Genomic DNA, 22,715 nt, shown 5'->3' on the forward strand with positions numbered 1-22,715 from the left:
ATAATGGGCACCTGGAGAGGCGAGGCTGCCCCGGCCTCAGCACGAGGGCCAGTGCGTCCTGGCAGCTTCCCCGGGGACCCCTGCCCCGTACCGAGGAGAGCTGACCCCAGGGAGCCGCGTCTGGGGATGGGAGCATCTGGAAAAAGAGGTGCGGAGAGGGGGGAAGCCCTGAGGAGGGATGAGGAGCCTCGTGGTGACCCCAGCTGACCCTGGAGTCCTAGGGCCGAAACGCAGCGGAGGCCGCTCTCATGGGCCAGGCCCATCAGGCGGGCGGCCTGTGCATCCCTGGGCACTGAGGTCCCGGGTGGGGCTCGCCACCTCCACAGGTGCGGGTGCAGCTGGAGCTCTGTCACGGGTCGCCCAGGCCCAGGGAGGGAGGGGCTGATCCTCACCTGCCCTCAGGGAGCAGCTGGGCTGGGAGGGGAGGGTCTTGGAGGAGGGCCCGCCCTTGGAGGGAAGAGGAGACGAGGGGGATTCTGGAGGTGCGGAGGACGGGGTGTTGAAGGTCTGTGCCCAGCTGTTCTCATCTCGGTCTCCTGGCAGAAGGTTATTTGTGGAGAACGACAGGGTCCAAGACTGCGTAGGAGGTGACTCGGGGGACTCACCCGGGGAGGGGCGGGGGGTGGTGGCGTTGAGGCGGGCGGGGGGCAGGAGCCCAGGGAGGAAGCGGGCACTGGGCAGGGTCGCGGTCGGCCAGCTGTGGACCTGCCAGAGGCCTGGTGTGCCGCACGGCTCCGTGGCCGGAGCCGGCGCAGTGGTGGCTGAGGGCAGCGTGCAGGGAGGAGCCCAGAGGAGGGGCTGCAGGCAGGGATGGGACAGAGCCCGGGCCCGCGGTGGGAGGGGCTGGAGGGTGGGGGCGGGGTGTCTCCGAGCGGTGCCATGGGAATCCTGTCTCCCTCCTGCCGCCAGAGCCAGCCCCCACCCACCCCTCCACTAGCTGGATGGATGCATCCTAGTCTGCTGAGAGCCTGTGTCCTACACGCTTGGGGCCACGCACTCACCTGGAGGGTTTGTTCTCTGGCTCCCGCTCTCTCCCCTTCTACTGCCCCACACGTCAGGGGTCAGGATCCCTCCTACAGCCCTGCGGCACCTGCAGGCACCGGTTTCTGGACTCAGAGATGGGGGAGGATGGGCGAGCCCCAGAAAGCGAGGCAGCCTCATCCCAGGGCCAGTGCGCGTCCAGAGAGTTCTGACCTCGGGGAACCAGATCCAGGCCTCTGTCTGTTGGTGGGTCCCACGACCTCGGCTAATCGTGTTGACGTGCGAGGGCAAACTGCTGAAGTGATGCTATTTACAGATGCTGGGAGTTGATGGAGGCAAAAACTGAAACCTGATTTAGCCGGATGGATGTAATGCCCAAAATGGTACGGTTACTAACGGCAGCTGCTTCCCATTTGAGAGGCCTTGTCTTCAGTGCGGAAATTAGGGTGGATGTCGTCTAAGCCTCAGCTAATTGCCATGTGGAACTTGGCCCTTCTTGCACCTGTAGCACCGCCGTCTCCTTGTCACTTTATTTACGAAGAGAGCATGTTATTCTAAGCCTCCGTCTCTAAATATGTTATCGAAGCTGCCAACTTCCCTGGGAACACGCAGCTCTATTGTTTCAAAGGCCCACAGCCTGGAGCTGCCCCCCGTGCATTGGGTTTGCCCACCCCCACCCCACCCCCACCCCCCCGCCAGTAACTGCTGGTTATTTCTTCACCGTTGTCTTGGTTTTTCAGCTCAGGCCCTGGGGCAGGCAGAGCGTTTCCAGGGAGGAGGCTGGGGAGGGTCTGTGGCTTCTAGTGGAAGGTCCACGCCCAAGCTCAGGGGAGAAGCAGATGGACGCGGGAGGCCCGAACCCCGACTCGGCCTTGGCGCCTCCACACACCCTACGTTCTAGTTCGGATGCAGATGGACAGACCTGCAGGGGTGTCCCTGGTTGAGGGGGTACAGCTCCTGGATGAGGAGCTTTTGTGCCTCGGTCTTACCCTTTGATAGGCAGGACTAGGGCGCCTCTAACGTGGGGTGATGATCCCCATCCCCACTTGTGAAGCTGCGTTCTCTACTCCATGTCCTGTGGTTTATGAGGTTCTGCACTGCTGAGCTATCTGATGTCCCATGTCTGAAAACTGTTTCATATATTTGGTTTTAGCATTTCAGGTGAGAGGGTAAAAATGATCCTTGTTATTCATTCTTGTTAACCTGCAGTGGTTTAGAATTTTGAAATAAGGGGACACACCATTATGTTGTACACTTTAAACTAATACAAGGTTATATGTCAGTTATACCTCAGTAAAACTGGGGGCGGACAAATAAAGAAAAAATTAGGATGCAAGAGGTACTTTTGACAGAACGGAAAAGCAGTAGGTCAGCCATGGCTCTCCCATGCTGTGTCTCCCCAGCCCAGGGCTCAGAGTAAACAGTCAGCTTTCATCAGAGACGTGAGGACTGGCTGGAAGCCTTTGAGGCCCTCATCCTCTGTGGAGACGGGTTACAACCAAGTCCAAACACCGTCCTGCGACCAGTGCTCCGGGTCGGCCAGTGGGGGTGGCGTGGGCTGGCGGCTCCTCCGTTTCTTCCGAGCAGGTGTGGCCCCTGCTTCCTCACCCAGATCCCAACTCTCAGGACACCTGATTCTGCCACATCAGAGGTGACCTGACAAAACCCCAGGAAGGAAACAGGAGAGACGCCGCTCAGGGGTTCCTGCCGCAGAACGTGGGGGAGATGTGGTCTTGCCTGAAGCTCCGTTTTGTTTTTCCGTTTGCACGACCTATTTCTCATGAGCTTCTACGTCAGTGGGCATCTGGGGGCAGGGACATCCCGCCGGACCTGAATATGAGTCCTGCCCGCGTTTCTGTGTCCGGGTGCTGACTGTGCCTTTGTGAAGTAATACACTTCACCCAACAGGCGACGCCCAGTCACCAGAGGGCGGGCTCAGCACGGGAGGTGACGGAGGGGAGGAGTGGTGGAGCTCCCGGGGGGCAGGACTTCAGTGTCCTTTGGGTGGCCCCGCCGGGATCCGGGCCTGCACCCCAAGGCATGATCTGGGCGCTGGGGTGTGGTCATTGGGATTTTCCTCCACGGAGGTAGGTAGGTGCATAGGGACCAGCTCTCCCTGATCACTCCCTCCTTTAGTGTTTTTTGAACAATTTGTGAAGTTAACATCTTGTACTGTATACAGTGACATGTAATGTCTCAGTTTTCCTGTCATCGTCTCTGTCTTCATAACTACATAAGTAGCCACTTTGAGGCCAGACTAGTAACAACTCTTTTCTCTTCTGGGTCCTGGCATAGTGGTTGCACATAGTAGGCAGTTAGTGCGTTTGTGTAATGTTGTTGAGTTGTGGGCCAGTGTTTCACAGAAGTGGTCAAAGTATAAGGGCTAAGCCGTCAGCCATTTCTGAGGTCTCAGCTGGGACATCTTCAGCCTGTCTTCTTGGAAGCACATGGTGGGACTTAGCAAGGCCCTGTGAATCCGGCTCCTGCAGCTTCCCCAGGAGCTTCTGTGTGGTTGCCCTGCCCACAGCCTGGAGGTCCAGCTGCAGGTGGGCCCAGAAAAAAACCAGAGATGACTTCCATCTTCAGTAGACAAGCAGAGATGACAGTGTCTCAGCCTGTGGCTGAAGTGCAGGCGATGTTGGAAGGAGCCAGGCCTGGCTGCCCGCTGAGCCCAAGCCTCTCCTGGGGCCTTGGTTCGTCCAGCCAGGGAATGGCAGCCAGCTGTGCTGTGTCTGACCGTCTCTGCCCAGGCTCCAGCTGCTTTCTTTCCTTCCCATCACGTGTCGCTCACATGGGCAATAATAACCCTGAAAACCAAGTACGTGCAGGATGGGATTGTTTTCAGCCAACTTGAGCTCCCTCCCTTGGACGCTTTTTGACTCGGAATCTCTCTGTCCTCACCGGCCGTCCACTCATCCTCATCCTGCTCAGGGACACAGATTCCTCAGGCCTCCCTGTCCCCGCAGGCTGCCTGGGCCTCCCCACCCACCTGCCCTCCCCTCGGCCGTGCCTTCACTCAGCTTCCCTCCTGGGAATCCACATCCCTACCTTCCCTACCGAGTCATCCAGGCCAGCGACTCAGAAACTTCAGTGAGCGTCAGAGCCCCCTGGAAAGCTCCGGGCCCAGCCCCGAGTCTGACGCAGTGGGTCTGGGTGGACCCGCGTCTAAGAAATAAGTTGGGGGAGAGGCTTGTTTTGCAGATTCCACTTGGCCGCAAGGGTGGGCCTTGGCTGTCGATTAGGGGCCGCCGACCCAGGCGGAAACTTGCTTACGAGGCCACCTGCCCCTTGGGTGGGCCTCCTTGGTGAAGGTGAAAGCACACTTAGCTGTGGAGAGATTTGGCTGTGGGTGTTTATAAGGTGACAGCAGAGTATGCCTTGGCTGAGGTTCAGGCCTGTGTTCAGTGCGGAAGGAACAGCGAGTCTGATTGCGCAGCTGGAAAGGGTCATGGGGCCTCCGGGTGCCTTCCCTCCAGAGCAGAGAGCATTTGTGGGGAGATGGCCCTGCAGTGCCAGCCGTCGCTTCCCCAGTAGTTCTAAGACTTGACCACGAATTACTTCCCAGATTAACCATCTGGGCCTCCGTCGTGGTGTCTCTCCCGTTACGTTTGATTAGCGCTTCTGTTTGGGAGGAGGCTGCGAGTCGCTGGTGACCCGGACCCTTCTGAGACCAGCGTGTACTCGGGGCGCCACCTTCTGCAGCTGCCTCGACTCCGCCAGTTACTGCAAAGGGAGGAAGCGCAGCTAGCTCTGGCCTCATCTCCTTCTGCCCAGCCTCCTCAGAGAAACTCAGAGCTGTCCTCTGTTGCTTTTATTTCTTCCAAATCCTCAAAGCGAGAGCAGTTAGGAGTTATGGTGTGAAGCCATTGAGGACTCCGCGGTCTCCCTGGGCGGCCGTTCCTGTGTCTGTTGGCGCATCTGACCCCTGGACCGAAAGAGCAGGTTTCCAGCCTGTCTGAGCTGTACCTCGCAGGCCAGTGGGGGCCACCGTCCACCCCTCCACTCGCTCAGCCCTTCAGTCACTCTTCCATTGAGCACCGCCGTGTGCCAGGCCCTGCGGAGAATCATCTTGAAACCCACGTTCTCGCTGGACGAGAGAAGGATGAAGAGAAGACGAAGTCTAGAGGGAAGTGTATCCTGTGTGCAAACAGAGCTTGAAGGGGGCAGGGAGGCTGGGGCAGGGACTGTAAGAGCTCTCCTGCTCAGAGAAGCCCCCTGGGGGCAGGAGGGGAGGGCGGAGGAGCAGCGGTGCGGGGCCCAGTGATGCCCCGGGCTGCCTGGGGCTGAGGGACAGCGGGCGAGTGGGGGTAGGGGGTGGGGGCGGGGGCCGCGGGAGGCCGGCCTGGTCACTCTCAGGACTTTGAGTTTGCTGCACACACCGCAAGTGGGTGAGTCCACATCCCCTCCCTGCTCAGGGCACGGCCTTTGGGCCTCTGTCCACTGACCACCCCCCAGCCGTGTCCTTCATTTCTAATCCTGCCTTTACCTGGGGGTTGATAGCGTAAAACAAATGTAGAGAGAACCTTCTAGACGAAAAGTTTTCAGCTGTGCTGGGTCTTGGGCCCCTGAGAGCAGCCCTGTCATCTGTCACCATCTCCCAGCCTACCCTCCACTGGTCTCACCTCCCCGGGGTCCGTTGTCACACGTGGACCAGACCGTCTCCACGAAGGTGACTCGGGCCTCACTCCTGCCTACAGCCCCTGGGGGGCCCCTGGCTCTCAGAGTAAATCCGGGCTCCTCCCTGCAGCCCACAGGCCGCGCCCGGGCACAGAGGCGGCCAGGGGCCCAGCCCTGTGCTCCTGCCGGCCTCGGCTCCCGGTCTGTGCCGCGGGGTGATGGCCTCCCCATCCTCGGGCCTGGGTGCTGGGCGTGGAGCGGCGCTGGTGCTCTGAGGGCCGCGTGGGGACCTCGTTTCCTGTGACGGCGTGTCCAGCCCCACGTTGTTGGCGCTAGGAGCCCTCGAGTCTCCTTGCAAAATTGTATTCCACTGCGAGAGTGCTGTCTTTGAGGCTATTGTGTGGACAAGGAAGAAAATCTTCCATCCTTTAAAAGCCAATTTGGAACAGTTTCTCATTTCATTCCGAGTGAAGGAATGCTGTCATTTGGAGAATGAGGATCTGTGAACCGTGCAGGGTGGGGCCTCCTCGGGAATAATCGGGCTTCAAGTCCTGCTGGAGGCCAAGGCCAAGGTGGCGGCGTGCGTGTGGGCCGGGCCAGAGCAGCCAGCCTGGGCTCTCAGGGGGCTGCACCGGTTGCCGGCAGTCACCGGGCAGGGGGTGCAGATTCAGATGGGAAGGCTGGGCCGTGTCGCCCAGCTCCCCGCGCAGGAGCTGATGGCTGAGGCTCGGCTCAAGACCGGGTACAGAAGAATGATCCCCGGGGGTTAATTCACACTTCTGTAAACCTTTGTATTTAAAGGGGGATGAATGTGTGTTTGAAATCTGCTCCTGTTAGGACTTCTTATTGCTAAATTTGCAACACTGTTCCTATGTTAATATGTTCTTAAATATGTAAGTTTGGGGAGAGTTTATTGAGTTGTCCTTGAGGTTTTAGTTACAGAAGTCTTCTTCTTCTTGTGGGATCTTAGTTCCCCAACCAGGGATCAAACCCGGGCCCCGCAGTGGAAGCGCAGAGCCCTAACCACTGGACTGCCAGGGAAGTCCCCAGAGAGGTCTTCACACCCTCTTCTCAGATCCAGCTGAGAGAAAGATGAACGCCTAAGAGAAGGAAATGAAGTGCTAACTTTATTACCAGCAAATCTCTGTGGAGGAGCATGGGTCAGATCCGGAGGCAGTGGAGCTCGTGAGCGCCTCGCCCTCAAGCGTAGACCTGGGCCTCCCACCCGAGGGCTCGGCCCCCTTGTTTAGAACTGCTGCCCTGCGCCAGCTGGGAGCAAGGAGGGGACCCCCCAGGCCTGAGCTCGTCCTGCTTAAGAAGACAAACCCACAGGGGCGTCCTGCCCCACCCCCGAGCATTCACAGGCGAGCATTCAAGGGTGGGGGGTGGACAGGGTTGCCGGCCCTTCCCGGGCCCACCTCTCTCAGCCTTCCTCCCGCTTTGGCTGGTAGGTTCTTGTCCACCTCTGAGCTCTCAGACACCCTTGTGGCCCCTGTGGGAGTGTGGTGCCAGGGATGAGCCCTCTGAGGACCATGGCCCCCGGGTCTGTGCTCCCCGTAGAGACCCCCCAGCCGGGCTCCTAACCAAGCCACCGACAGGGAGGAAACCTTTGCCAGATCCACCGTGAAACCTCGGCTCCCAAAGCCACTGCGTCTAAACTGGGGAGCAGCAAGGTCTTTTACAGCACCTCAGCCTTTGTACGGAGTGGAACAAACATGGTACTGCTGCGGCCCCGGAAGTCTCACCATACATCGGACGCTGTCCCAGCCTAATCTGCTCGTTTTGTTTTTAATGACTTCCTGATACACCGGGCTGTTGTTCAAAACAGGGAAATTCGGAAAAGTGTGAAGAAGAAAATCAAAGTCACCCATAATCCTACGAGTAAATGTGAATAAAATACACGTGTAGGAGAAGAATGAATAGAAACGTTGTGAGCATGCTGTTGTTTCCTTTATTCTTTTCTATGTGTAAATTTACATATATTGTGAACAAATTTGGGATGGTGCTGCATCAGTATTTCTGTTGCTTTCTTCATTAAATTGTGAGAATTTTCCAATGACATTGTTGGAAAATTGACAGAAGTCAGGGGGTCCTCCCGCTGGAGTCCTCCATGCCCTCCACCCACACAGAGGAGAGCCGGGCCCTGGCCCCGCTGACCCCCGGCCCCCATTCCCAACCACGTGTCTCTCCAGCCCCTGTGCCTGCTATTCCTCCTTGGACACCCAGGGCTCCCGCCTCCTGTCCCCTCCCCGGGTGTCAGCAGGCCCCTCCTTCCTCAGTAAGGACTTCCGTGGCCTCCTGAAGGCAAAAGGGCCCTGTGGGACTGGTCACCTTGGTCAGAAGTGCCCTGCAAGTGCCCAGGCAGCCCCCAGCCATGCGCCCCTGGGGACCTCGCCCCCCTCGGTTCCCTAGAGTGTGCACAGGAGGTGGTGCTCTTTTGCTGGAAAACAGCCTTTGTCTTCTTTAAGTTCACCTTCAGGGGGAATTACCACAGGTCCTTCAGGAACCTTGGAACTTCCAGTCTGGGGCCCTGGCTTTCAGACGCACCCTGCGGAGGGGCTCAGGGCGAAGAGGGCGGCCGTGTTCCGCAGGCAGGGTGAGCCCAGGAGGAGGGGGCGCCTCGGAGCAGGGCCGCGTTGGCAGGACAGCTGGGCCGCGGGCTGGCGGACGGCGGTCTACCCCTCATGGGGAGCACCTGGCAGCTGGCAGAGGTGGGCTTTGTCCAGCCCGGGGTGATGGGGGCTGAGGTGAATGCCATTTGCCCCTCTCCGCTTCCATGTTTAGACATCATCTCTCCCCAAATCCTTGCCTCTAATCAGCCTTTTCCTGCAAGACGAGGCAGTTGTGTGCAGCTCCGGTGTTGGCCCGCGTTGGCCTTAGTGGATGGATGTTTCTCATTTAACCTCAGGTCCTGGAGAGCGGGCTCAGTTCGCCTGTTCACTTCGGCAGCAGAACTGCGGGCTTGTTCGTCACTTCAGGCTCCTGGGGACAGAGCAGGCTCGAGTGGGAACGCAGGGGGCGGCGGGGGCTTGGCGGGGAGGCAGCTGGCCGCGCTGGTGGTGGGGCGGCAGCCAGGGGCGGTCGTCCTGTGATTCCGCCACACCCTCAGGGCCCCCGGCCTTGCTGCCCACTGTGTGAAATGTTAACTCGAAGGAGGGAACCTCCTCCCGCCTGGGGGCCTGTCCCACAGCAGGTGTAGGACACACCCTCCAGTGGGTGGGGGCAGCCTTGCACCTGGTGTTAACAGACGTCTCGCGTTCGCAGTCCCGCTAAACACAGGCTGGGGCTGCTAGCAGGCCCGCGAGATCACCGGCACACGCTCGTAACAAAAGGAAGGGAACAGAACCTCCCTGCCCGAACCTCGGTAACTGTAGCTGGCCCCCCGGTGTGAGAATTCGCGTGACCTAATTTTCGCGCCAAAAAAAGGTCTGATTTTTTTTTTCTTTTTTCCTTTCTTTTTTTTTTGCGGTACGCGGGCCTCTCGCTGCTGTGGCCTCTCCCGCCGCGGAGCACAGGTTCCGGACGCGCAGGCCCAGCGGCCATGGCTCACGGGCCCAGCCGCTCCACGGCATGTGGGATCCTCCTGGACCGGGGCACGAACCCGTGTCCCCTGCATCGGCAGGCGGACTCTCAACCACTGCGCCACCAGGGAAGCCCTAAAGGTCTGATTTTTAAAGACACATTTGAATCTCCAAAATGAACCCTACCCCTCCAACTGCCAAAGGCACAGGTATACCTCACTGGATATGTTGTTTTTACCCTGAAGATGCCACAGGGCTGGACAAGCACCCCCGTGCCGTGCGTGAGGGGAGCCGTGGTGTGTCCGGCGAGATGGAGCAGAGAGGCGTGAGCCGTGGTCCTGCCGCCTGGGACCTGCTCACTTGGCGTAAGGGTCACACGAGCCTTTAGGGGGACAGCAGCTCTCAGTCCCACGTGGTTGGCCGGTGGTCATTAGCAGGCCACCTGCGCTCGACCAGCCCGGCCAGCTGTCGAGAGCCTTGGTGCCGGGGGCTCCCGCTGTGCCCCAGATACAGCCTTTGGGAGGGGGGAGGGGAGCTGGAGCTCCATTCTCACCATCCCACAGATGGTTTAGTTGGTGAAAAGCAGAGTGTTTCACACCCAAGAAGCACTGATCAAAATGCCCATCAGCCACTTGCCTGCCCCTCTCAGCGAAGGGGGGCTTCTGCAGTGTCTCCTCACAGAAGCTTCAGGCAGGTGAAGACCATTCCTCGCCAGCTTCTAAGTTTGTGAAGCTCTGAAGAATAACAGCCGCCTGCCAGCGTGACGACCTGTGCTGTCCTCAGCCCCCGGGTGGGGGAAGTGGATTAAAGGAAGAGCCAGCAGAGCTGCTGTCTTGGGTCACATGGATGCTTCACGGGGCGGGGGCTTCCAGTCTAAAGCCGCTCTCCTGAGAGCAGCAGGGTCTCGGGGGGCTGTGGAAATGCAGAGATACGGGCACCACCCCAGGCCTGCTGAGCCAGAATCTGCGTCTTGAAAGGCTCCCGGGTGGCAGTGCCCACTGAAGTGCAGCTGGATCTGACCAGAACGAGTGGCAGGGCTCAGAGACACGTGCTGTCCCTACGTCTGAGCCCTGTCCTCCAACCCCTGAGTCCTGGGAAGGGAGGACACACATCGCTCCCCAGGGCGTGGTCACGGCCCACTGCTCCTGTGAGGATGTGTGGGGACCACAGTCCTCCCCTGGGTCAGGGCAGAGCTGTCGGCGTGCGCGCCTGTTCGCTGTTGTTTTCCTTGAAAACCGCTGGGCGTGTCCGATTGCTCTTACCCCTGACGTCTTCCCCCGTGCCTGGCTTTCCAGTCTTACTCCTGTTTGAAAGGTTCCGTTCAGTCTAGAGCCCTCTGGACAGAACCAGTGGTCTGGTGACCTGCCTGCCCAGGTCTGGACGTGCGCACACTGCCAGTCCGTGCCTGGATTTCCTGATTCTGAAATTGCGGTTTCTGATACTGACGCAGCAGGGTCCCCGGGGACTGTGTGAGGGACTCCAGGGCTGCTGCTTTGGGAACAAATGGGATTATCTGAACCCAGGGGCGTCGTCGGTGCCCTTATTTCTGTACAGAAATCTGCCACGTGCAAGCAGGTCTAGACCGGGTTCTGGTGCCCATAAGCAAAGGCATCATGCCTGGCACTTCCTGCTTCTGCTCTTCTGTTGGCCCTGCAGGTGGGTGCAGAACACGGGGTGAAGGAGGCCGGCCCTCGGGGGTCAGAGGGCCCCCGGAGCCTGCGAGGGAGGGGGTTGGGCACCAGCTTGCTCTCCGAGCAGCACTGCTGATGGGACAAATGAATAAAGCCTTAAAGCATAGTGAGACAGCTGAGCCTGATTGGAAGCAGCGTTTCAGGGCTAATTCTGGACTTAGATCACACGGTTTAGGGCCTGGAGTGAGTTTTACAACCCCCTGTGAAGGACAGGAGTTTGTAGTGGAAATGCTGACAGCCTGTGCCTGAGCCGTCTGAAGGAGGCTGCACACCCAGCGCCTGTGATCGGCTTGGCCTGTGGACACAGAGCATCCCTCCCTCTCGCTGCGCAAATCCAGCGCCGGTGCTTTCGTTTGGTTTTAACTCATCGAGATGCTGCCAGCCGCAAACCCCGGTCGGTATGCGAGGGAGGAACTGCAGGGCCGAGGGGCCCTTCCTGGCCTGGCCCCCGGCTCCAGGCTCATGGGAGGACGTGGCACGGCGCCTGCACCAGGCGCCCTGCAGATCCACAGCCGGCACCATGTGGCCTTCACCTGCCTGCAGGGACCTCGTGCCCTTGACGGTTCCCTTGGCGCGCACACGTCCTCTCCTGCTCCCGTCAGGATCCAGTGTATCCTTCCAGCACCGCCCCCGCCCCGCAAAGGCTTCAAACCCTTCTTCACACTGGCACCTGGGATGGCGACCCAGCACCAGCACTGAGCTGGTGCCCTGGTCCCTGCTCATGCTTCCCTTGGACCCCGCCGTCCCCACCTGGTCTACAGGTGTGTCTTGTTCCAGGGGGGCCCTTGTTCTGCCCCCTCCCCGGACCTTGCGGGCAGGGCTCTGCCGGCAGCCTCAGGCCTCTCCACCAGGAGTCTGGTCAGCCTAGGGTGGCCGCGTGCCGGGGAAGTTGCGTCCTGCTGGTGCACAAGGTGGGGAGCACATGGGGGCCGCTCCCACCCTGGGCACCCCCTCTGGGTGTTTCCCAGGCAGCCCTGCTCGGCCAAAGTGGGTAGGAGGGAGCAGCCCCTGGAAAACACAGCTTTTCAGTAGAACGTCCAGATGCCACCCTGGCCTTCGCTGTGTTCTCTCCGCACCGTTCGTACTGGACGTGCTGTTGGAAGGGTCCGGCAGCTTGAACGCTCTGGTGGCTTTGAGGCGCGAGCAGAAGTCTGGACGTGGGGTGTGGCTACTGTCCACTGACGCCTGCCTCTCCCCTCTTTCCTTAGCTCAACGATGCCGCCAAGCAGCTGATGGAGATGGACAGGCTGGGCCCGGCCTCAGCGTCTGGCTGCCTCGCCTTCGTGCCCTCTGACCCCGGTGCGGAGGCCAGCGCGGCCCCGGGTCCCACTTCAGGCGGCACGGGGGCGGTCAGCGCCTTCCAGCGGCGTGTGGACAGTAAGAAGAATGCCAAGAAGCGGCACTCCTTCACGGCGCTCAGCGTGACGCACAAGTCCACACAGGCCGCCAGCCACAGGCGCTCCATGGAGATCAGCGCCCCCGTGCTGATCAGCTCCAGTGACCCACGGGCTGCGGCCAGGATCGGGGACCTGGCGCACCTGTCCCGCAGTGCTCCCACCCAGGTAATGTTGCTGGGGCCGGGGCTTCCTTCTCGGCTCCGCTTGCTCCCCGTCCCCTGGTCCCTGGGTGGGTGTGAGGGAGGCCAGGCAACAGTGCCTTTTGGGGTCCCCACCCCAGGGCCCCCGAAGCCCTGGTGGGAGGTGTGTCTTGGTCTCAACCAGCATTCAGGCAGCCCAGGGAGATGTGAGGTGCTTCTCAAGTGCCCGTGACTCAGCCTCTCAAGGTCCCGTCCCAGCCCGCCTCAGCCCTCTGACTTGGGAGAAAGTCTGGGTTAGCGCTGCTGTGTCTTCAGTATCTCGTGACACTGGCTGACATGCTCCCTGTGGACAGAACCAGAAGTGACCACGTGTGTACAGAGCCCTCCTCTGTGGGACGGGGCACTGGTTCCGTCCACCAGGGAAGCAAAGGGGGCACCTTGCTCTCAGCCAGCCAGACCAGGCAGCCCTGGAGCCAGGCTGTTGCCGCGTCCACGCTGGTCCTGCTTGCCGCACGACAGGCCAGTCAATTGAGAGACGAAGTGTCGGAGCCAGGAATGAGATGACCGGGCCCTGGGACCCATTTTCCCACCGTTACACTTGAACTGAAAGTTGTGACCAGGCTCAGGACTTTAGTGAGCATCGTCAGAAAGGGTGAGAGGTCAAGGGAAGCAGTTTGCAACCTGGCTGTGGCCCCGTTTAATTCAGCTGTCGGGAGACAGGAGGGGTGGTGCTGAGCGCCTGTGAGCTGAGGGCCAGCCACCAGGGCTGTGAACGGCAGGTGCCAGCGTAGGTCGGTGGTCATGGGTGGGACCCAGAGGCCAACCCCGCCCCCTCTGCCCCCCACTCCAGCGCCACCTTCTGGGTCTGCATCCTCAGACTCCAGCTGCCTGCCTCTGGCTGCCCCTCGGGCCCTACGGTAACGTTGACCTTCACCTGGGTGCTCCTGGAGGTGCCCTTGCCTCCCAGGAACTCTGAGCACCTTAGCGTGGCCTGAGAAGCCCTTCAGACTTTGGCCACCACCCTGCCGTCTTTCCAGCATTTCCACCGGTCTCCCCTGCGCCGTCCGCAGCGACCCTGCACCTGTGCGCCCGTGCTGGCCTGGCTCCCCCTTCCCCCACCCCCCGCGCGGCTGTTCCTGCTTCTCCCTGCCCCCTCCCCCCTCCCCCTCGCGGCACAGACACGCGCCCACGCACCCGAAAGGCCGGCGGCCCGCTTGTACCCGCCCACCTAATCCCTGGCCCGCAGGGCTTTCCCCTGCATCTGTCGTGGACTGTGTTGCCTTTGTCGCTTGTATTCATGGCCTTCTCCCCGACCCCTGGACTCGGAGGTCCTGGGCAGGGACGGGGTGTCGTCCACCCCGTGTGCCGTGTCCTGTCTCCTGACCCCCACCCGGCCGTCTCTCCTCTGGTGGCCGTGGGACCCGAGTCAGCCGCGTTGCATTCTGAATGGTCCGAGCATGAAACACCGTGGCTCCAGGGATGCCACTTGACGCCCCCCCGTGATGGCTCCCACAGGCTCAGGGCCCACACCGCCGGCTGCCGAGAGGGCGCAGCTGTGAGGTGGCCAGCTCGCTCCCGCACGCCGTGTGTCCACCACAGGCAGCGGGGCTCCCAGGGGAGCAAGGTCGGGCTGGGCCTCCAATGCCCGCCCCGCTCACACTCGACCCTGATGAATCATTCCTCCCTGCCGTGCGGAGAAGTCCGGGCTCGGCCGAGGTCCTCATGAGCAGCGGAGCACCACGGTCACCTTGCTGCTGGGGAGGGAGGGTTAGCAGGAGGGACGGGGAAACAGGCTGTCTAAGCCAGCTCCACCGCTCAGGGTCCAGATGTCTGCTTGCTGAGGTCGGGGGTCAAAGGAGGTGATTGCCCACAGCTCAGAGCGGCCTGTCGTCAGATGACCCAGGTCGCCGCCCCCTCAACTGCCTGGGAAGCCCCAGGGGGTGCAAGGAGCTCCTGGGCTGGGCAGCGTGGCCGGTTATGCCCCGGAACGGGCAGCCCCAATCCTCCAGGCCTGCTTCCTGTGCACACCGCACGTCCGCCACAGGCGGGGGGCGCTGCGCCCTCACCCCGACACCCGCAGCTGCATGGGCCGAGCCCTCCTGCCACCTGTTCGGTAGATAGAAGCCTTGCTGGGGCAGAGCCACACATGCTGACTTGTATGTCATCTGCCCAGCTGTTCTCAGGCCACAACAGCGGGGCTGGTGATTGTGAAGAGACCACGTGACCCAGGGACGCTAAAATTCTGACCACCCGGCCTTGTGCAGGGATGATGGCCCAGCCCCAGGCGGCAGTGTCCCCACCGCCGTGGCAGGAGTGGGATGTGGCTGTCGGTGCACTGGCTCCTACAGGCTCCTGCGTGGAGTTGTTCAGTGGCCAAAGCAAGTCCTCCAGCCTGGCTCTGCTCAGTGGGGATGGGGGTGGAAAGTGGGGTCCAGGGCACCCAGGGGGAACCCAGGTGTTTGGGGATAGCCCATGACACCATTTCCCTGGAGGCTCCGTGTTGTCTGTAAGCTTTAACTGCTCAACGCAGAGGCCGGCAACCTCGGAAAGCAAAGGCGACCCACGGAAGCTGAAGCCAGCGTCTCTGTGCCTGCTGTCCGTGGACGGCCGTGGGTGGGACCTGCACCCAGCAGGCTCTGGCCTCGTCCAACCAACGGCAGGCTCTCACCAGACTTGGTGTTTCTCAGCTTCAGAGAGACCACGGCTTACAGGCCAGCTTCACATAAGCCAACAGAAGCCCTTGAGATCAGAAAGATGTGCTTTAAAATCAGTGAAAAGGGGAGTGTTTGAAATTCAGCGGCGAGAACATCAAAAGGGAGTGTTTCTCCGGCGTCTGAGGAGTGCATTGGAAGAGTCCTCCTGGAAGCTTCCGGGCGTCTTTCAACGCATCCTGTGTGTGGGGTGGCCTGCAGCCCCTCTCGCCACCTCCGCTCGTGTTGGCCCGGGACAGGCTCTAAGCGGGGAGTGCGGGCACTGATGCCCGGGCTCCCCACTGTCAGCCCACCTCCAGGCTCCTGCGCGCGCTGCCCATGGGGAGCCTGGGCTTGTGTTGCACATTTTCAGAAAGTTACAAAGGTAATTCTGCGCCTTGTCCAGAGCAAAAAAAAAAAAAAAAAAAAAAGTACCAGGCGAGCACGAGACGACTAAACCATCTCATCCTTGAGGACGTTGCACAAGAAGAGCTTTCCCTGCAGACGTGGGCAGTGCTGTCCCGACTCGCTGGCTGCAGGGATGAGAACACTGGCCGCCCGGCCCGGGCTTCTCGTCCACCACGTCAGCTAACGACCGTGTCTGTTCTGCTGCGACGTTAAGGGCAGGGACCGCTGGGCCCCCGGCCATCACCAGCGGCTGAGGGACGGGCCCCTGGGCCTGGTGAGCTGCCAGTCCCTCCGTCCTCCCTCTCGTTTGGCGAGCTCCTGGCTAAAGGAGCAGCCCAGGCAGATGCAGGAGGGCTCTTGTTGGACCGCAGTCCCTGGGACCAGCCAGCCTACCAGGCGACGAGGACACCGCTCGGGGCAGGGAGTGCGTGGAACAGCACAGGGAGAGGCTGCGGCCGCTGGGAGGTGGGCCTGCGCTGGAAGGAGGCGAGGCCTCCCATGGGGCCCCATGTCTCCTTCAGGCCCCGCTGCAGAGGCTCATGGCTCGTGGATGAGGACGATGAGGATGCTCAGGACCCTCCCCGCCTCCCCGCTCGTCTCGCCCGGCCCTGCCCCTCCCAGGCCCACCATGTGGACCACGGTACGGGCGCGGCTGCACACCCAGGCCCTGTAGCCATGGCCCGACCATGGCCACCACTGGCCGGCGGCCCGGGAGCTCGGCCAAGACGGAAGCCGTGCTCGGACCCTCAGTGCCCGCAGGGGCCCTCCACACGGGGGCTCGCAGACACAGGGATGGACGACAGACACGCTGAATGGGGCTGCGGGTTCTTGAGTCCCACCCCTCCATAGGAGGCACCTTCTGTTTGAAGGCAGGCGACAGGTCGTTGGGATGTGAAAGTCGTGCATTTTGTGCAAAGCCAGGGACGATGCCTTCGTCTGTGGACACACGTGCAAGTGGGGGGGGGGTCTACACTACTGGCCCCTTCCTGTGAACAAAGACCACCAAGCAGGCAGACTCGTGTGTGGGGAAGCAGAGCGAGGAGACCGCCTGTGACTTTTTTTTTTTTTTTTTTTTTTTTGCGGTACACGGGCCTCTCACTGTTGTGGCCTCTCCCGTTGCAGAGCACAGGCTCCGGACGTGCAGGCTCAGCGGCCATAGCTCACGGGCCCAGCCGCTCCACGGCATGTGGGATCCTCCTGGACAGGGGCACGAACCCGTGTCCCCTGCATCGGCAGGCGGACTCCCAACCAGTGCGCCACCAGGGAAGCCCCCCACCTGTGACTCTTCCTGGTGGAAAAAGGCTCCACCTGTTGGTTCAGAGTCGAACCTCGCGATGCCCGATGGGTGAGAAGTAGCCTGTAACTGCCTTCCCCCAGCCCCCAATACGTTAGCGCTTTGAGATTTTCACCCCTGAACTGAGCAGGTCTGTGGGTGCTGTTCTCCCATAGCTCCCCTTCATGATGACCCGGGGAGGCCCGTCCCGCTTTTGGCACAGCTGTGGCCGTTTGGTCCCCGCTGCTGGCCCCGTGGGTTGAGGGCAGAGGCTGGAGGCTTGTCCTCTCACTGCAGACGACACCTCAGGCGGGTCGGCCGACCTCTCAGCATGCTGGACTGCTGCCGCGTGGTCTCTGTTGCAGCTGCCGTGTGGGCAAGAGCAGCTGGGTGCCAAGAAAACCTTATTTACAAAAGCAGGGACAGCACGGCCAGATGTGACCTCGGAGGAGTCTGTCGACCGCCGAGCACACCTGGACTCAGAAGCTCAGGGCTGAGTCAGTAGTCTGTGGGCCGGTCGGGCCACCTGAGGTGAGCTTGGCCTCCTGGTTGCCTCTGCCTCAGGTGGCCAGCCAGCTTCCTGGGGCTGATGGAGAGAACCGGGGACGTCCTGTCGGCACAGAGCGACCGGCTGCCTCTCCAGGACAGACCATCTCCTCCAGGTTCCTGGGCCTCCGACCTCGAGCTGCCAGCCCAGGCCCCGCCCACCATCCTCCCTGCCCAAACCCCTGGCCCTGCCGGCTGTTGGGTGTTCTTTTTGGAACCAAGCAAAGAATCAGGCTGTAAACGTTTTATTCTTAAGTTTTCTTTGGGAAGCATGTTCCTAAGAGCCTGATTTTTGCCCTGTGTTATGGAGTGGTAGCGTGTGCTGAATAAAACATGCCCGTTTCACGGCCCCTTAGGGTGATGGCAGTGTTTTCTGGACACGTGTTAAAAATTAAAGTGAGGTGTTTCTTCCTAGGGTCTTGGTCTGTGTCAAGGAAAGCGACTTGGAGCCCCCTTTTAGCGGGGGTGCAGCTTGCCAAACCGCAGACCCTTTTCCCTTTTTTTAATCCCAGTGGGAAATAAAAGGTCTGGTTCACAGTTACTGCTCAGGGGCCCCGGCAAGTGCAGCACTGGAGCCTCTGGCATCTGGTAACAACCTGATGGTTTAGAATCAGGGTCTGGGGGTGCTCAACATAGACTCCTGTCAAATGCCTGTGGGCTGTTGCTGAACGAGGCCTAAGGGATCACTGGAGTCGCCCACTCCATGGGCTCACTGGCCCCAAGGACTGAGCCACTGGCATCCTCACCCTGTTGGTGGCTCCCTGGGTTGGGCTGTGCTCGACTCCTGGGCTGAGCCACAGCATGCGTCTATTGCGAGTCAGCTGAAAGGAATTCCACCTCATCATGGTGGACCACCTTCCCACAACGTGCGCACGGGGCTGGGCCAGGCCCGGAGGGAGGGGCGGGGTGTCGCCAGGATGCAGGAAGAGTCTGTCTCCAGGCTGTGGTCCCAGTTATTTCTGTCCAAAAGCAGCTGGAGCCCTCACCTCCCTTCCTTCCTCCCTACCCGATTCCCTCTCTCCTGCCAAGCCTTCACTAATCCCCTAAGGCCCAGAGCCATTTAAAAGTAAGCCATTAAAAATCAGAGCGGAATCAGCCTCAGGGCCCTCAGCTGGGAGGAAACAGGCCCCAGTCCTGGCGGGAAGCCTGTTCCATGTGGTTGCAGCCAGAGGGCGTGGGGCACGAGACAACTTGGCGCTGCACTGAACGACCTCAGACTTCCCGTCCCACCCCGTGTGTCCTAGGAGCTGTGCGTTAGGGTGTGGCCATGCCTCCGGTCAGCGCCATCCTCCCAGGGCTGGACTGCTACAACTTGGAGCCCCCTGCGACGCCTGGTGCTTGTGAGCCCTTAATCCTGAGAGGAGGCCCCCTGTGCCAGGACACCCCTGAGGGTCAGCACACGGCTGCCTCCCGGGCTCCTGGAGGGACCGCCACCTCAGCAGCCGCGTCCTGCTCTGCTGGGTCTGTGTCCTCGGCTGTTCACAGCTCAGCTGCCAGCGGGGGACACCCCTCCACCTTCCATCGACAGGAACAGAGATGAAGACGGGACTCGGAGGAGGATGGCTGGGACCCTGCCCCACCGGGGAGTCGCAGCCTGGGCTCCCACCACCGGGCACAACATCCCAAAGGGCCTTCATCTGGGCTCCGCACGGCGCGGGGAGAAGTCAGAGCCCCGGGCTCAGTGGGCAGAGTTTTAGTTGGTCTCCCTCTTGACCCTGACCTTGGGAAAAAGGGTTGTCACAGATGTGGCCTCTCATGCCCCCGATCCAGCTCTAATGGAGCGTCTGGCCATGAAATTCCACTTACTTGCTTTGTAGCCTTCGTGTGTCAGGTTTCAGCTGAGGGCCAGGCTCCTGGCGAAGCTGCTCCCCGGGGGTCCTGTAGGGCAGCCTTGTTGCCCCAGCGCTGGGGGAGCGCCACAGGCCTGCCTCCCCCAACACCTGTTGCGCGGAGTTGACGGGTGGGGGTCTGGAGGCCCACAGCCATGGCCAGCCTCTCCCTCTGCCCTGGAGGCAGGCACCAGCCTCCTCTGCACATGTCGCCTCCTGTTGGACTACGGCCCGAGTGGCTGGCAGGCAGCAGGGTGCAGAGACCCCCGGCGGGCCACCTTCCAGGCACAGTGGGACTCAGCAGCCCCCAGCTGGGTCATGGGGGTTCCCGTGTGGTGCCTTTGGCTGGTTGGCTGTTTCAGGAGAGCTTATTTGGATAGGAGGCCCTTTGACAAGAGCAGGGTCACGGGTCTGGCTCCGTCCAAGCCAGTCGTGTGGGCCCTGCCTCCCGGCTAAGACCCTTCGGCCCCACTGTGGCCAGCAGTGCCCGGGTCTGGTCAGCAGAATAGCCGATCATCAGGGTCCCCTCACGGTCCTCTCCTGTCCCCTCCTGGCCCCCCACAAAGGCAGCATGTATAGAATCCAGTAAATATGGGGTCACCTCAGCCAGAGCTTGATCTTGAAACAGACCTCAGATAATTGAACTCTGTCATTCTGTGTATCTTACTTTGAAAATGTAGTGGAAAACCACTGCCGATAGTAAAACGATGGAAAATTTGAACATACAGATTTTTAAAAATATTAACTCAAATCCCAACTCCCTAAGTAAAAGCATTATCATTTGTATGTAAATTTCCCCATGTAAACGCACCCATCGTTTTACAGAAACAAACTAAACGTAGGTGTCCAATTCCCTCACGCCATCCCGTTCGCTGTGCTCCACCAGCCCTCCACACCCACCTGTGCAGGTCCTTCTCCCCAGTCATGTGGGGCTGTGTTCGTCTGCAGACGGAGTCTCGGGTCAGCCCTCTCCTCCATCCGCCCTTTCTTGAGGCTGAATCTTCACCTCTTGTGGCTGCAGAAAGAATGATGCCAGCATTTCCTGACGGCTTGCTCAGAGCTTTAAATTACTGTTTCTAATATTCCAACTAACCTAGAAGCTGGGGGCCGCAATGGCCCCATTTCCCCATCTCTCCAGGGCCTCTGTCTTCACTGCATGATTTCCAAAGTCTTGGGAACCAGGGATTCATATTTTGTCTGGTATTCAGTTGTTCCGGGTGAAGGGTAAATCCAGTCCCTGTCACTCGACCGTGGTCGGGGCAGAAGTCCACGGCTCGATGGCATAACCCGTCCAGGGTTGCACGCTGAGAGCTGAGGGCAGATCAACCCGGTGCTGACCCCCGAACGTACACGTCCAGGTCATGCACCCCTCTGAGCCCCTGGTCGGCCTCCCCTGCTGCCTCACCCTCAGGGTGTCCACGCACATCAGACTCACCGTGTCCAGCACCCAGCTCGTGACCTCCCCTGGGTCTCGTGCTCCATCCCTTCTCGCGGCACCTCTGTTTGGCCAGTCGCAAAGGCCGGAAACTCGCTCATCCTCTTCTTCGCACCCTTCAGCGCCTGAATCCACTAGGCGTGTTGGTAGAGGGGGAATAACGGCCCAACCGTGTCCACGTCCTAATCCCCAGAACCTGCGAATACGTTGTCTCCCTTGGCAAGAGACAGGGAACTAGAGATGGAAGATGGTCCTGGATCCCCTGGGTCAGAGTCAGAGAGAAGCGAGAGGGCTGACCGCCTGCCCTGCTGGCTGCGAGGACGCAGGCCTGTGAAATGGTGACTCTGTGCTGCTTAGGGCCCTGGGCTTGCGGTCACTTGCTGGCGCCTCCCCGGGAAGCCCCTGGGGACAGGGTGGTGGGGATGCACACGGCCCCCAGCATGGGCTGCCGGGTTCACACCCAGCCTGGGGCACTGGCTGGCTGGGTGACCGTGAGCCACGCACCTCGTGCCTTGGGCCTGGGTTCCCTCATTTTGTGAAGTGGTGACGGAAAGCAGCACCTGCCGACAGGCTTTTCTGCGGAGTAAATGCGTTATTCCCGGCGGAGTGCTCGGAGCAGAGCCTGGTCCCTGGTGAGCTCTGGGTGGGGGGCGGCCGCTTTTATCCCTGCTCTTACCTCCTTACCCACGGCCTCCTGCGCATCCAGACCCCCTCTCTCCCTCTCATCACCCTGACCGCCGATCCACGGCTGACCGTCCTCGGCGGAGACGTGGGCTGGTGCCCTCCGTACCAGGTGTGTCTTTGGCCTCCAGGTGCCGCCCAGGATCCACAGCTGACTCGGGGGGCTCCCGGGGCTCCCCCTGCCCCTGGTCCTCCAGCCTCTGCTTCCAACCTGCAAAGCTTGCTTTCTCCTCCCTCTCCCTTCACTGTGTGCTCAAGGAGCCCCTTTGGCCACACCCAGCCTCGGCCCCCGTCGTGTGCTCTGTGGCCCTGCTCTTGCTGGGACCCTGTGTCTGTAACGACCTGCCTGACGCCTGTCCCCCAACCCCAAGGAAACCCCTGAGATCACAGGCTGTGTCTGCGCCCCCAGCCGGGCCTGGGCTCAGGTGGTCGGCGGATGCCGCCTGCCCGCTCCTTGTCAGCGAGCAGGGAGGGCCCCTCACTTGCTCGAGGGGAGCCGTGGGCCTGGGTGCTGTCTCCCTGGCTGCGGGGCTGTCCCTTCCTGGGGGCAGGCGTGCCCAGCGAGCAGGAGACCCGGAGTCTCTGGGCAGAGAGGGACGTCCCTGCCTTCCTGGCTACGCAGCATCCACACGGCAGCCGCAGGGACAGGTATGAGGAGGAGCTGGGTCCCTCTCGCAGGTGCAGAAGCTCGGGGGGAAGGCCCCCGGGACGTCAGTGACCTGGGGATGAGGGGGGCGTTCCGTGTGGGTGTCACACGTTCTCAGTCTGCCAGAAGCTCCATGTCCTGACGAGGAGAAGCAGTTCTGACGTCCGCCTGAGGGGCTGCTGACGGGCTGTGGTCCCGGCACCCATCGTGGTCCCCGGGGGAGGGGGTTGGGAGGCTGCCTCGGAGACCAGACTCGAGGTTGGAGCTGGTCAGTGATGGGCAAGAATGACCCTCCCCACACAGCAAGAGGGCCCTGAGGCGGTCGGTCCTGTGTGGGTTGTCCTGCCGCCCCAGGCCTGTTCCAGGTGCTTCTCTGTGATTTGTGCTTCAGTGCTCTTTGTGCCCTGAGGACCCACACATGGTGACAGGTCACCTTCCCCACCTGCCCGGGGCCAAGGCACCAGCAGCTCCTGAGGGCTCTGACCAAGGCTGCCTGGCTCCCTCTTCATCTGGGTCCCTGTTCCTCCGGGGTCGCTGTCCTGCCCTTGTGGGAGGCCTCCAGGAGGGGAGGACACCCCAGCTCCCTCAGCTTTGAGAAACCCCTGGGTGTCCCCATCTGGGTTAGTTTCCTGGAGCTACTGTAACAAACCGGGTGGCTCAGAGCAGCAGGCAGTGCCTGCTCAGCGTTCTGGAGGCCAGAGGTCCAAAGTCAAGCTGTCGGTGGACTGGCTCCTTATGGGGTTGATGGAGACCCCACCCAGGCCCCTCCGGCATCTGCTGGCCGCCAGCACCCCACCTCCTTGGCTTGCAGACGCGTCGCCCTAGTGTCTGCTCGCCACCTTCTCCCTTCTGGTGTCTCT

At 60.9% G+C, this 22,715-nt stretch overlaps 1 protein-coding gene across 1 annotated transcript in view; it reads left to right on the forward strand.

Moving 5' to 3' along the window:
* SH3RF3 (SH3 domain containing ring finger 3) overlaps positions 1-22,715 on the forward strand; it is a gene marked incomplete at both ends in the record, with an annotated part of 210,206 nt that overhangs the window by 120,342 nt on the left and 67,149 nt on the right. The window contains one exon of the mRNA XM_079721489.1: positions 12,019-12,372. Coding sequence (XP_079577615.1) covers positions 12,019-12,372 — 354 coding nt within the window. The remainder of the gene's footprint in view (positions 1-12,018; positions 12,373-22,715) is intronic.

The sequence above is a fragment of the Hyperoodon ampullatus genome (genome assembly GCF_949752795.1).
Source record: "Hyperoodon ampullatus genome assembly, chromosome: 15".
NCBI classification, from domain to species: domain Eukaryota; kingdom Metazoa; phylum Chordata; class Mammalia; order Artiodactyla; family Ziphiidae; genus Hyperoodon; species Hyperoodon ampullatus.